At 41.7% G+C, this 14,964-nt stretch overlaps 1 protein-coding gene across 1 annotated transcript; it reads right to left on the reverse strand.

The window, feature by feature from the left end:
• Window positions 1-1,248: 1,248 nt before the first annotated feature.
• SNRPE (small nuclear ribonucleoprotein polypeptide E) lies at window positions 1,249-7,023 on the reverse strand. The gene is made up of 5 exons (XM_006219458.4): window positions 6,874-7,023; window positions 6,338-6,364; window positions 5,261-5,323; window positions 4,346-4,424; window positions 1,249-1,520 (listed from the first exon to the last, which is right to left on the reverse strand). Exons 1-5 carry the CDS (start codon window positions 6,925-6,927, stop codon window positions 1,465-1,467), a joined length of 279 nt encoding a protein of 92 aa, XP_006219520.1. The 5' UTR covers window positions 6,928-7,023; the 3' UTR covers window positions 1,249-1,464.
• Between the last annotated feature and the right edge of the window lie 7,941 nt (window positions 7,024-14,964).

Raw genomic sequence — 14,964 nt, forward strand, 5'->3', positions numbered from 1 at the left:
GCCAGCAGGTTTTCTTAGGGATTATGCTGCCCCAGCTTTTATCCTTCTTCCTAGCTATTTTGATGCCAAGAAAGCTGCAGGGAGGTCTTTGCTCTGCTCTCAAAAAGCTTTTTACCAGAAAGGCTGAAGCAGTTTCAGGACTGCAACTCCCTCTGCTGCCCAATGTTTCCTTTGCACGCAATAGCATGTTCAATGGAATTTCAAAGTCAATTATCTGTTAAGAGCTAAAGCACCCCTTTATTTCAAAATATAACCAAAAAAGCACAAGTTCAAATAGGAGAGGAACAACTAGAATGCCAAGTTCTAAGCTGGACTGATTTCTACACTCATCTGCAGATCTCCTCTACCTCACAAAGGGTTCCTTTTACTCAGCTTAGAACTTTTCATTAAAAGTTCTCTATCTCCCTCATAAACACTTGGAAAAGCAGGAACTGGAGTTGGTTCCTCCTCACCAACCCTTAATAATACTGCCCACTGCCAAAATTTAAAGTAGGCTTTATTCATCTGTCAAAATCCAATTTAAACAACCCTTAGCACCTGGTACTGAAGCTGTCTCAGTCTGCCACGCTGTACATGTTCAACTAACAGTGGATGCTTGATAACCACTTAACAGAATTCTAACTGGTATAACCCTGATACTGGAGAAATTGGTCCACATAATTCAATTAGGAAATAAGTAGTGGGGGAGGAATTCTTAAAGAATAAGAGAGGTGTTTCTTCAACTAACATACCACTATTCTGCCTAACAACTCACCAGTGCTGCCAGTGGGTCTTTTTCAGTCTCCTTCCTGTTATCTCCTAACAGAGCTCCTTTTCAATGAACTTAAGGCATTTCATTCTTTGCCTATATCCAAATACTTCTCACATTCTGATCTTAGTGACAAAAGAATTTTATGCAAGTGTAAGCAAGTATTGAAGCGATTGTAATGTCCCCAGTCTACTGTGGTTAGAAATCCTTGTGCCTCAGCATCCAGAATTAGAACTGCTAGGGAAGACACCTTTACTTTCACAAACACTCCCCTTCTCCACCACCCAGTATCAGGTCACCTGTCAGGGAGAATTCCTGCTCTCTGCGTTAAGAATCTACGGATCCCAGTACTGTGAAAAGGAAATGCCTAGGGCAAATGCCATCCTTCAGAAAACTTTAAATAAATACCAATAGCTAACAGTACCACTGTGTAAACACTCTCTACAGCTGGTTAGAAGGCAAACAAGGTAAGTTTTTTTAATAAAAAAACATTTTAAACATTTAATAAAAGCTAGCATTTATTGTAGTCCTGCTAATAAGGTAAGGGTGCCAACACAATATGAATAAATGGTTCAGAATAACATCCCAGAGAAACATCCATATGCCAAAATGAACTGTAATGCCCTCTCAACATCTCACACCAAGTGATCGCTTCTAGTCGGAGACACTGGAGCAGAGTGTATTTGAATCGCTCTTTCTCCCTTTAGTCATCGTTTCTAGTTGGAGACACTTTGGAGCAGAGTAATATTATCTCCTTTTAGCATGATCCGACCTGCAACACAAAATTAAAAAAAAAAAAAAAGCCTATTAATAGCCACTCAGGCAACTGTGTAACCACCTTTTAGCCTGAGAATTTTGGATCGTTCTTGGGTGATTCTGAAAATGCTTTCTCTCTCATGATGGTATGTGACAGTTTCCAATATCCATATACTGAAAGGCTGTGCACATTACAGCATATGCACTTTTTCAACAGTAACCTTATGAAGGTAGAGAAATGTTATTTTATGAAAAATACAGCTTCTGCAGACTAAGCCAACTGACTAGGTCTACCCCAGCGTTTCTTCACGTTCTCAATGTGAAGTTGAGAAGTGGGTTTTTAGGAAACGCAGCACACTAGAACTTAGAGCTCTTAACATAATAAAGACTTTATCCTGCAATAAATACACTTGTTTAAGTTTTACCCAACATCTCCTAAACTTATGTGAGCAGAGAAGACTTTTTTTTTCCTGAGAAATACCTATGAATATCTTCAGGAACACTGGACTTAGTAAGAACAGCAATAACAATTAAACTGTTTCACTTTCCCAGGCTTCCCCAAGGGGCAGTACTGGTCTGTTCTACAGGGTGGGTATTACTACGGGAATGCAACACTTTACAAATAACTTATAAATATTTTTAAAAAGTGAGCTTGCCTTTCTTAACAAGACATGTTTAAATTTGAAAAACCCAGGCTTTCACAAAAATAGCCTCAGCCGGGAGAAGCAGAGCAAAATCTTGCATCGCTTCTCAGAATCTACTTTCCACACAGCCAGTAACAGGCTCAAGAGAATCTTTAGGGTCTGGGGAAAAAAGACACCTGAAGCGCACCATTGATAAAAATACCAGTGAACTATGAATCAGGGCGTTAAACAATTAAAGGCAAAATGCCTAAATAAACCTCACATTAACGGAATTTTAACAGAAATAGTTCAGTTTGTCTTGTTAAAGCCACGAATCCTAAAGAACCTATGTTAACTGGGTTAAGAGAATGTCTTCAGTGTCCAAATGTTTTTAAGTTTCTAGTATGTGGCAGGCACTGAGTTAGGCACTGGTTATACTAGGGAGCAAAAAAGACAGGCTTCAGGCATTCATGGAGCATGTGGACCAGTGGAAGAGACATTAATAACCCACTAATGAATGTTTTACTACAAACCCAGCACAGCACACACTGCCATCCTCAATCCTCACCCCAACCAGAACAAAACCAAACCCTGGCAGGAAGTGATATTTGATCTGAGTCCTAAAAATACAGGGAACAGCATATACAGAGATTTATAAAGGAACAAATGTGAAGATTCAAAGAATTGACAGAAGTGTGGATGAAGCTCAGAAAATGAACAGAAAGAGATACAAAACAAGCAGAGGGAGATAAGGTCAGATCATGATGGACCTGGAAGAGTACACTGAAGATTTTCTTATCCTCCGAATGACAGGAAGCCATTGAAGGAATTCAGCCAAAGGGGTGACAAGTTCAGAACTGTGTTTTAAAAAGATGCCCGAGAAGGCCAGCCCATACCGAGCCACTTTAACACCTAGGATTATGGAAAATTTGAAGCCTTGCCTGCAACTCCATTCTAACTGCCGTCGCTTACTTGCTGGCTCACTAAAGCCCAGGGTGGATGTCCCTGTGGTCTTGAAATATTTGCCCAAAGATGATCAGCATTTAACCAACCTAAGGGCTGGCCCATAGGCATGGATAGCTTCATAGAGTTGCAGCCTGGGAGATGGTGACTGCCAGGCTGGCGAGCGAGGGCAGGGGCGTATCTCTGGCCAGTGCCTCCTCACCCAATCCTTTTTGTGGCCTGGCCCACCTGCCCCAGAACCAAAGGAGACCCAGGGCTTCAGTTTACTACTGTAAAGTGAAGGCAGACCTGCAAACACTGTCCCTAGGGAGGCTGTGGGGGAACTTTTCATTCCTGACAATTCAGTTCAGAAATACTGACTGACTGCCAGCAGGGCGTCACATCGGTAACAGGGAAGGGGGAAGCTTCACCTTTCTGTCTTGGCTTTTCTCCGGGTTTCGGGAGGGGCATCCATTTCTGGGGTGGGGGAAGAAATACCAAATGCATTGTTGTTCTGCTTGGTACATCTCACTTGTTTCTAATAAAAGAAGCAGCTGAACAAAAAAAAAAAAAAAAAAAGATGCCCGAGGAGCAAACTGGAGGAGCTGAGGCAGGTGCGGAGAAGTTAATTAGTAAACGAAACAGAAACCGGAGCCATGAAGGATGGCAGGGAACAATAAAATACCTCTCAACAGTGTGTGAGGGGTGGGCGTGGAGCTTGATTTCTGATACTGAGGCGTCTTTGAGACACCCAAGTAGAAGTGCTGAATAGGCTCAGAGAGGTCTAGGACTACTGACTTAAATTTGGAAGTCACCATGCAGATGGAATTGAAGGTACAGTCTTGAGTGCCTAGGAAAATAATACTGAGTAACAGGAGGACATAAACCCAAGCCTTGAGCAATTCCAACATTTAATGGCTGAGTCTCAAAGAATGTATTACCAAGTCTGAAAAAGGAACAACTAGTAATGAAAAGCAAAAACCTGACTATACTATCACAGAGCCAAATGCTGTTGAGAGTTCAATAAAATGAGGACCATTAGATTTAACACCATCAGTCTTTGGTGACCCTGGTGAGAGCTGAATGGAGGGACAGAAGCAGAAATGGAGTGGGGTAAGGAGTAAGTGGCAGAGGGTGATTTCAAGAGCGTACTACTCCCCCAAACAGTAACATCTCAAACGCAAAATAAATTTAAGCATGAAATGAGCTGCAACTCATTCACTTCTGCAAGTGAATAAAAATTTCTAGAATTCTTTAAGACCATCTATATTCTTACCCAGCTGTTTTCTTGACTTTGTTTTAGAATGAATCTCTTCTGCATCATCTAATACGAGGTTCATATACTCATCAAAACCCTAGAAAAATAAGCCAGTTGATGGTCATCTTCATGTAAGATCACATCCAAGCAATTCTAAATAAATATGCCTTTATAGATACAGAAATGCCAAATTCAGACATTCACCCCTCCATTGATACATCAGCTGAAACACTACCTACCCATCCTAAGCCTCTTTTTAAATAACAAAGAAAGACAATGTACTTCAAGTTACTTCTGGAACCTTTTGGACTTAAGATTTCATCAGCTCTGTTAAACAGCCATTCTCCTTATCTTATACAACCTGCTCAATATAGAGCGTGTGTACATGTAGGAATTAACATCTACTGCCACCCTATTCCCATGCTCCCCACCAAACACTATCACCACGAACCACCACTAGCTTGTTTTCCAACTAGTCATCTGGGAAGGGCAGATTACTGATGCAATCTACAATGTCCAAAAAAAATACTGGAATCCTAACATAATACTTCCACCATATTTCATCTTTCTTTTCAGCATTATTTAAGCTATTCTACAGTCTTGGACATTTTATTTAACTTTCCCCACTCTGCTCTATTCAGGTACCACCTGACCCAGAACTAATACTCCATTAATCTCACCCCCCCCTTTTTTTTGACTCTTCCTTTAAATACTAATATTGTTGTTTAAAGAATTTTTTAAAATTAGTTTTCCCTCTCTTTTATGAATCACCCAATCTCTATCAAGTAAAACCATGAGACAAGGATAATGGGCCCTGAAAACTCTTCTGTGCATTATGTCTTTGACCTTTTGTACATTGCTCTGTTGGCCATCTTTTGTGAAATATTTTTCTATGAACAAACTGCTCTGAAATAAAGTATCCTGGGTACTCACAATGATACAGCCTTCTATCCGCATATTTACTTGCTCATAAAGCCACACCTGAATCCGAGATCTCTGAAATAATCATAAAAATAGAAATGTTAAGAAACAAGTAAACAAAATCCAGCCACTCAAACAAGAGACAAATACGGCTCCTAAAAAACTTTAACAAAACCCAAGATTAATTCCTTATCAAGAAATATTCTCACTTAAGTGCTATACTGGGACTAAGTTAATTTTCCTGGGATCTTAGTCATATTTCTATTGCTTCTGGTCTTAACACATTTAGCGTGAAATTTTGTGACAGGAAAGCGTAAAGGGCTGCTTATCTGCTACTGGAAAATCCAGCTCCAAGACAGCTTTCTCTAGGTTCTCAGTTTTCCATGTCTCACATCTAACGACCAGGAGAGGGACTTTCAATTCTGGTGGTTAAAAATTACAATAGCTTGAAATTAACCTGTTTTTCAATTGTGTTATCACACACTAGAATCTGTCAGAACAGGAACTACATTTTCTCTCAGAGATAATTTAAACACTCTGTCCTGCCAAGTCAAATTCTGAGTTGCTAAAAATCCTCCCAAAGGAAAGGAGGCTGCCACTAAATCCTCTGAACCTATCCTTTCTGTCTTCCTTTTACAGTGTCTTTTCTATATACCTTCCCGCACCCCAGCCGGAGCACTTCACACACCACCTTACGACCTGGTTTAAAGCTGACTGAACTTTTCTTCCAGTGTTTCATCATAAAAGGTAGGGGGAAAGATTCCGATGTTCTCGGCACGATCACCATAAACAAAAGCACCAATACCCACACATCACTGTCAGGCCAGCCAATAATTATTTTTTGAAATTAGTAATTTTGGTCTTGCAAAGTAATGACGACGCAATTCTTTGCGTGTTTGGAGTTGGCATGGCTACAAACCATTTTATCACATTGGAGCTTTCCTTGCACTTCTTCCCATCAAATACCCCTCCCAACCTCCAATTTCACCTACTTTCAACTCCAGAACAGTGATCAGATAGGACGGCACAGCCAAATAAATTCATCTTTAACTTAAAAAGTAACCGTGAAACAGTTAACAAACAACTTACGTTTTGCAAGTATCTGAAGATGAGGTTCTGCACCAGTGGTTAAGGAAAAACAAATGCACGCGTAGCATTGGCTCTGCTCCCTGAAAGCGGTCCAACCTGCCCCCACCCATCTCACTTTTTGTTTTCTGAGCGCGAGGTCTGTGCCTTCGCAACGAAAAGCGCCCAACGAGGCACTCACATGGGGCTCCCTAAATACTGTAAACGAATCCCCTTACTCTCCTTCAGTTTCTTCGGCGCAGACATCTTTCCCCCCTGCCCGAGACCGGTAACTCCGGCCTTCACTCAGCATGTAATTAAGGCTGTCTTCCCTCCGCTCACCCCGGCCATTCCTGCAGTGCCCCCCGCAGAGGTCCGCCCAAACCCAACCTCCCACCCATCACCGGTTCTTCAACTACCCGCGCTTTCTCGCAGGCTCGGTCGCCCCGGGGGCTCATGGGATGAGGGCCCGCACTCCGCTCCCTCTGGCCTGCTGTCGGCTCCTTCGCCCCCCGTTTCCTGGCCCGAACCTCCTAGCTCTCACATCCCCAGTAGGATACGATGGGCTGCACCATCACCTTCTGCACTTTCTGGCCCTGACCACGGTACGCCATGCTGGAAGCTCACAAAGACCGCTCTAATCCGCACGCTACCTCAAAAAGCAGCTTCCGGAATGAAGTCGGAAGCGGAAGTGGGTCACGCTCGCGCGGCGACCGGGGCGGCTCCGCTCCAGGGAAATACCTCTCTAGCCACGGAGAGCGGCTTGTCTCTGTGCTCTATAGCATTCGGGGGAGGCCAATCTGAGGCGACTGCTTATTTGAACGTGGGTTGGTCCTACAGCGCCACCTGGAGGATGGGGAGGAGGAGCCCAGCGGCTCCTGTTGTGTGAGGGCCCGCGGCGGGGGTTGGGGGGGCGGCGGGGGGGCATCGCGTCTTCACTTTCTCTATCGGCTTTAAGAGCCAAATCGTCCCGTTGCGAACCTCAGTACGTGGAATGGGTTGGTTTAGTGCTTTTTCTAAGGCCTGTTTCTAGGCTTGGTAGCAGGGTTGTGATGGACAGGGTAGGGCGGCAAGAAGCCCACGCTCAGGGTTTCCACATCTGACGCGTTCAGTCACAGACGCTCTGAATTCAAAAGTCGGATGCCGTGGTTTGCTCCAATAACAGATTAAACTCTCGTCGACTTTGTGAAGGGTTATTGTAAGGTGGCAACAGGGCATCTGTTCAGCGTGAAAACTCTGAAATCTGATTACTGGGCTCAAATCCAGCTCGCTTATAGTGTGACCAAGGGTAAGTTACTCAGCTTTGCTATGTCTGGCTGAGTTGTTACCCAAATTGGAATAAAAATGTTCCTTCCTCGTGGGGCTAAAGAGTCAATGAAGTAGCAGTAGATACGTGTACACATTAAGGTCTGAACATTTGAACATGTTGTTTCCTGGGTAACACAGCTGGAAGGGGAGGAGTTGGAATTTGTTAGGTTACCTGTTCGGGGGCTTGTGGTCCAGCAGGAATTCCGTTTAATTGGAGTACCCATTTTATAGATAAGGACACTGAAGCTCAGAGTTGAAGAGGCTCCTCTAAGGGGACACCACTTAGGGCAAGACAGAATCACTACTTGTTGAACTGAGGTTACTAAACCAAACTTGGGTCCGCTCGTCTGAGGAAGCAGTAAAGCCAGCCTGCTGACGCTGGGCTGTGGGGAAGGAAAGCACAGCATTTACTGCAGGGCCGAGCAAGCAGACCCAGCAGCTCGTGCTCAGAAGATCCGAACTGCCTGGTGGCTTTTTAAAGGCAAAGATTTTAAAGACAAAGTAAGGGAGAGGGTTGTGGGTACGTGATCAGCTCATGCACAATTTTCTCATTGGGTAGTGAGGTCCCAGGAATCAGCATTATCAGTCTTCAGGCTCCGGTCCTCAGTCTGGGGGCTGCGTATTCATGGTCATCATGCAGTTAGCTTCTTCCACCTGCTAGTGGTCGTAGTATCTGCAAAACAACTTCAAGGATATGCTCAGGATATTATCTGTCATCCTTGACTTTGTTTCATGGCTAAACTATCGTTATTTTATCTTGCTTGACTGTTCTCCTGTGTTTCGGCATTTTCTCACTTCTCTGATTAAATTTGCTCTCTGGAACTCAGGGAAGGCCTAGGAGACTAAAGCTTTTCTATATAAGAGGTAGGGGACACAGGGGCCTGTTCCCCAGAAAGCTCCACAGGGTCCTTTTCAGTTTCAAGGTCCTCTGTTTAATGTTTAAGGGCAACCTCATAAAAATGTGAGATCAAAGAATATGAAAGTGCTATTTAAAAGACCTAGAAAATGCATGGAATAATTATTTCTTTAAAAAAAAATTCCCCTCCCCAAACACAACAGAAGGTCATGATGTACACAGAGTAAATCTGAGATCTGCTGAATCTGAAGACAGTGTGGTCAGAGCACACTGATAAACCCACCCCAGCTGAGACGCGGAGATACTCGGCTGCTTGTTTGTGCATGTTCCTGTTTCTGAAGTCGTGATACCTAAACTTTTAAGGACTGATGATCTCTATAACCGATTGTTTTGACTGATTATCAACCCATGAGAAGTGATTTACTTTTTTTCTGAATGATTCTGCCTTTTTTGCATTTAAATCTTTGATCCATCTAGAATTTATCCCAGTATATCTTAGAACTGATACAACTTCATAACTTCTAGGTGGCTACCCAGTTGTCCATCAGTCACCATTACAAAAAATAACCCTTTGTTCCTCAATTTTAAATGCCACATTTATAGTCTACCAAGAGTGTATGTGTGTGTGGGTATATGTTTATATGTATAGAGTTTATATTTTGTTCAGTTGATCTTAGTATCTATTTATAGACTAGTATCGTAGTTATAAGTATTGTAGCTTATAATGTTTTCTTATTTGGTAGGACTAGAAGTAGGTAGAATTTTCCTAGCTATTCTCACTTGTTTTTCTTTAAAACTTATGAATTAGTTTATCTAATTAAAAAATCTTTTTGAAATTTTCATAGTGATTACATTAAATCTAGAATAACTTAGAATTAACTTTTTAAAATCTGAAGTACAGTAGGCTTTCTAATTGTTCAAATTTTCCTTTGAATCTAAGTTTTTAGTTTTCTTAATTTTGGGGGGGGGGGTTAAGTTCATCTATTTATTACTTTTGGTGAAGGTACTGGGAATTGAACCTGGAACCTCCTGCCTGCTAATTGCATACTGGACCACTGAGCTATACCCCCAACTGAGTTGTTAGTTTTCTTTAGTTTTTAGTTTCTCCTTTCGAGTCTATCTAGTTTAATCATATATATTTCATCTCTTTTGTTCTGAAAAATTTTCTCCTCAACTGCATTCTCTAACTGGTTTTTAAAAGTAATAAATTCAGTACATAAAAATTGTAGTTTTGCATGACTAAAAAGCCACCATGATAAGCAAAATGAGAAGATCTGCGAAAAGTGTTTGTACCACATTGAACAAATGGGTAATTTTACTAACACTGAAAGAACTAAAGAAAAGAAAGTGCTGTTCTAGGGAGAGGGTGTAACTCAGTGATGGAGCACATGCTTAGCATGTGCAAGGTCCTTGGTTCAACCCCCAGAACTCCCATTAAATAAATAAATAAATACCCAACTCCTGCCCGCAAAGAAAAAAAAAAAAAAGAAGAAGTGGAAAAAGCTATTTTGGTTCTCAATTGCTGTGTAAGAAATATTTGAAAAGTTAATGACTTAAAACAACTACCATTTTTTTCAATTCACGATTTTGTGGGTCAAGAATTTGGGCAGGGCTCAGCTGCGTGACTTTTCTGCTTCCGAAGATGCACCTAAGGCCTTGGCATGTGTGTTTGGAAGGCTAGTTCCAGCCGAGTCCCTTTCCGTGTCATGAGCCTCAGGGCCTCACCACACGGTCTCTCTGGTAGAGGAGTGTGCCGTCTTACACGGCGGCCCAGGGCTCCAAGATCCCAAGGCTAAAGCTAGCAGCACCCTTACAGGCCAGCCTGGAACTGGTGTAGGGTTTACTGTACTAGATTCAAGGGCTGGAAAAACAGAGCACAGCTCTTCATGGGAGGTGTGTTAAAGAACTTGCAGCCATTTTTAATGTGACACAGAGACTCAAAATAAAATTGACGATAGATGTGAACAGTTTATAGGAAAGGAAATACAAATGGTCTTCAAAGTTGGAAAAGATGTCCGACTTCACTCATTGTAAGAGAAATTCAAACTACACTGAGAAATCATTTTCTCTCATTAGATTGGCAAAGGTCAAAAATTTACATTGGTGGCAATGTAAATTATTAAATTTACTTATTAAATCTACTTCTAGGTATTTAATCCTACAAACTTAACACGTGTGATATAATGTAACCATCGCAGCGTTGTTTAAAATACCAAGGTGGGAAATGACCTAAACATCTGTCAACAGAAACCAGCACAATTACTGCATATTCGTAGTGTAATACTGTGCAACTATGGTAAATGTTAAAGAAGTTCTTTGTGTCCTGGTATGAAATGATATCCAACACACGGTAAGAGAAAAAGCAAGCTATGATATATCTGAGATTTACTTCAGAATAATCTAAGGGAGCCGGCAGGGCTGGGTCTCAGCTGGGGCAAGCCTAAGGAGACAAATTTAGGGAGCCACGGCCGCACGTGCCAGGTCAACCCGGGAGTGAGCGCCTCCTTAAATTACGCCCAGGCACCGTGCCTACCTCGCCCTAACCCAGTCCTGGGGGCCAGATGGGGCGGGTGGGGTGGGTAGTTGGTATGGGCATAAGTGAAACAGGATTTGTCATGAATTTGTAATTCATAATTTAAAACTTTCATAATAAATATAATAAAAAGCAAGGTGCACAGTATCATGCTTTGTACATGGCATTACATAGAAATTGTTTCTATGTACCTAAAATAGCTCTGGAATACCTGAGGAACTGGTAAAATGGGGAACTGGGTAGCTGGGGCAGGAGCAGGAGGGAAGATGTTTTTACTCTACATATGCCCTTATATACATTTTAATTTCTAAAATTTTTTATTTTGGGGGAGGTAATTAGGCTTGTTTATTTTTAGAGGAGGCACTGGGGATTGAATCCAGGACCTTGTGCATGCTAAGCATGTGCTCTGTCACTGAGCTATACCCTCCCCACCTTATATACATTTTAAATTTTGAAACTTGAGAATGAACATACTACCAATTCAATAAAGCCAAATAGTGGAACATACTATGACATATGTGTTTCCCTTTTTTCGTTCCAACTAATCATAATGTTCTCGTAAAGTCTGAGATTTTCATGACATTCTCAAGGTATCTGCAAATCACTGGTCCAGAGGGGCATACCCTGAGAGAAGACTCACCTCCAGGCCTTACAAATATTGAAGAGCATCCTTCCCCTCAGCTTAAAGTTTCTTCCATCTCAACCAGAAACCTCACAACTTGTTGAACGGCTATGATTAATGAGACGAGTGCCAAAGAACGGGGCTGGGAAAAGACAGGGGCAGTCTAGCGAAGATCAACAGCCCCTGAAATGGGTCAAGAACTATTTCATCGGTTCAGCAATTTTTATTGAATGCTTTCTGTTATTAGCCGAAGTGTGCCCCCCAAAATCATGTACTGAAGCTCTAAACCCCCAGTGCCGCAGGACGTGACTGTATAGGCTCTTAAAGAAGTAATTAAGGTTAAACAAGGCCATTTGAGTGGGCCCTAATGCAAGGTGACTAGTGTCTTCATAGAAATCAAAGCAGACATGGGCACGCAGAGGAAAGACCCTGTGAGGACGCAGTGAGAAGGGGCCCATTTGCAAACCAAAGAGAAAGGCCTCAAAGGAAACCCAACTAGCCAACACCTTGACCTTAGGCTTCTAGTCTCCAGAAATGTGAGAAAATACATCTCTGTGGTTTAAGCCACCCAGGCTGTGGTATTTTGTTACGGCAACCCTAACAAACGAACGTGCCTTCTATGTGGCAGATTTGTACTGGATGCTGAGAATATGTAGGTTAGTAAGAACCTCTATCTCAAGAGTTTAGGGTGGAGCACATAGCTCAAGTGGTAGCGTGCATGCTTAGCACACACAAGGTCATGGGTTCAATCCCCAGTACTCCTCTAAAAAACAAGTTAATAAACCTAATTACCTCCTCCCCCCAAAACAGTTTATACTCTGCTGGGGAAGATGGACAGGTAAGCAATTTTAAAACAATGAGGGTAAACAAAGATTGTACGTCTAGCAGACAGGTACCAAACCCAACTGCAGAGAGGGACAAGTGGGTATTTGGAGAGGTAACCTTTAAGTCACGAATGTGTAGGAGTTAGCCAAAGAAAAGAGGAGGAAAGAGACTTCTAGGCAGAAGACAGGCAGCATTAACAAAGCAAAGGGCTCAAGAGAGATGAGTGTATAAGGTTAAGTCCACAGCCAGTAGCTTTGCTGGAGTATAGAGCATGCAGGGTGAGCGGTGGAAGAAGCTGGCACAACAGAGCCTTACATGCTGTGCTAAGGGACCATGTAATTTTGGAGGAGAGGGGAAGGCATTGGATTTTACGAAGCAGAATGACTCGGATTTGCATTTAAAATAGAACCTTCTTTTTTAAAAGATTAGTTTATACATTAGCCAAGAACAGTTGACAGCAAACTGAGAGCAAGAAGGAGACAAGGCAGAGACTTTTCAGAGTACTAATGGGAGGGTCGTAAGTCACCAAGAACAAAACTTTCCTGCTCCATTTGGCTGTTTGCAGCTCAAATCACCTCTTTTGCTAAACTACACAAAGCTCCAGCTCTAACATCTCAAGGGCACCCTCCCCGACCAGGCTGGAACTCAGATTTCTCACTCATCCCCTCTATGGGTAGCAGCATTCATTTAATACTTGCACCCATTCACTCCTTTACTTTTCTCTTGGAAGTATTTCAGATCGAGGCAGGGGTTTGTCTTATAGTCACCTATCCCTGGTGGCCAGCAGTGTTCAATTATGGTTAGAATTAATGATGTCCTAACTTGAGCGTCTTCAAGGGAAGGCAGTCAAAATACTTTGTGGCAGTTAGGCCAATTTATTTCCCTCACATCCTCACAGCTTTTCTAATCTTGACTACCCTCTTTGACCTCTCAAAGCAAAAAAGCAACCTCACTAACCAAGGGTGCCTTCCATCTCGTTTCTCCTTCCCCTTGAAATTCCTCTTCCTCCTTTGAGTGTTCTTCACCCATTCAGTTCCCTATTTCATTTATCTACTCAACAAGCAGCGGTAGTCTTTTATTAGCACATCTTTCATGTGCTGCATTCTTCAGTCTGCTCCTGGGTGTTTCCCTAACTCACTAGGCTGTGGCTTTACTCTTATCCGAAGACAAATCAGCCACAGAATCTAAAGACCAGAAAGCCAGGAAACAGGCATTACCAAGTTTGAATCCAGTTTTTCGCTCATCACCATAGACTCACTCTGCAATACCTTTGCAGTTAAATCCAACCAAACCTAAATACTTTATTAATAGGCCCACTAAATCCTGTGACTCCTTTTAAGACACAAATTCTGGATTGCAGTTCTTATTTAGGGCCATTGCTTATTCTCTGTCCGTTTCACCGTGCAACGTTAAGAAAACAGTGTAGTATTTTCTTTGTGCTCATGCCTTTTCACACCTTTTGCCAATTCAAATAAATTGTAGCAGTTTGGAGAATAAATTATTAATCCAATCAGATGTGTAGGTCGTGGAAACTTCCACAGATTGATTGAGCAGCTTTCAAAGATCAGAGTTAAGAAAAAAGAGCTCTTGAAAGGTTCAACGAATCAAACCCAATTGCACATAAAAATGTACTTTCTTATTGTTGTATCTGAACACTACAGTGGAGATAAAAAGCAGCAATCTTCCAGCGCAGTGTAGGATTTAGTGTCCAAGTGGATATGTGAATTAAAAGGCGCACAGTTAAGTACTCAATATACGTTAGCTAGTTTAAAATAGTGTTACACAGCAACTGAAGACCACAGTTCCTGTTGGTCTACTGACAAATTCAAAGCAAATTATCTTAAAACCGCAGAAATATTCTGGCAAAATGAAGCCACAATTTTAGAAAAAGATCGTAGAACTTCGATCAATATAGAAAACAAGCTTTATTTCTGAAACTGTAATTATTAAACATCAGTCATATCTATAGTGGATTCAAAGATCGGTTGAGATGAAAATAAACTACGTTCTGGTCATACAAGAGAGCGGACCCATCGGACTTTGAGGTTAAGGCCAGAACTTAGACTATTTAAAACAAATACATGAGTTGCAAGTTATCTTGAAATTTCTGGCTATGGCTAAATTCTGTAAAATTGGGGCCCTTTTCCTATTAAAATTGAAAACCATCATCTGGGGACTAGTTTTAGACTACTTTTGGAAAAATCTATGTTCTTTGGTAGCTAACAAATTTATATGTATTCCCCTAACAAAAAATTGGCATACTGAAAAAAACTTGGCTTTTCCTGAATTAAAATTTTTATATGCTTGAAAATTCTAAATTGTTGAATCCATTTAAAATCACTTCTAAACTCTCTCTTCAAGAGATTAATAACATTACTTTGTTACAATAATGGCTATGTATCAGTGAAAAAAATCCTCACATATATTTATTCTTACCTAAAGCAGATGCAGCTAAAACTGAGCATATTTGTGGGAAAGTTTGGCCGTGGGTCCTTGTAAAAGGTCTC

This window comes from Vicugna pacos, chromosome 23 (assembly GCF_048564905.1).
Source record: "Vicugna pacos chromosome 23, VicPac4, whole genome shotgun sequence".
NCBI lineage: Eukaryota > Metazoa > Chordata > Mammalia > Artiodactyla > Camelidae > Vicugna > Vicugna pacos.

What these genes read in the sequence shown, in the direction of transcription:
- SNRPE (XM_006219458.4), bottom strand. Translation starts at nt 6,927, where the DNA reads ATGGCGTACCGTGGTCAGGGCCAGAAAGTGCAGAAGGTGATGGTGCAG. An exon ending in AGGTGATGGTGCAGCCCATC is followed by an intron (nt 6,365 to 6,873) that starts GTATCCTACTGG and finishes CCACTGGTGCAG; the next exon opens with AACCTCATCTTCAGATACTT. An exon ending in TCTTCAGATACTTGCAAAAC is followed by an intron (nt 5,324 to 6,337) that starts GTAAGTTGTTTG and finishes TGATTATTTCAG; the next exon opens with AGATCTCGGATTCAGGTGTG.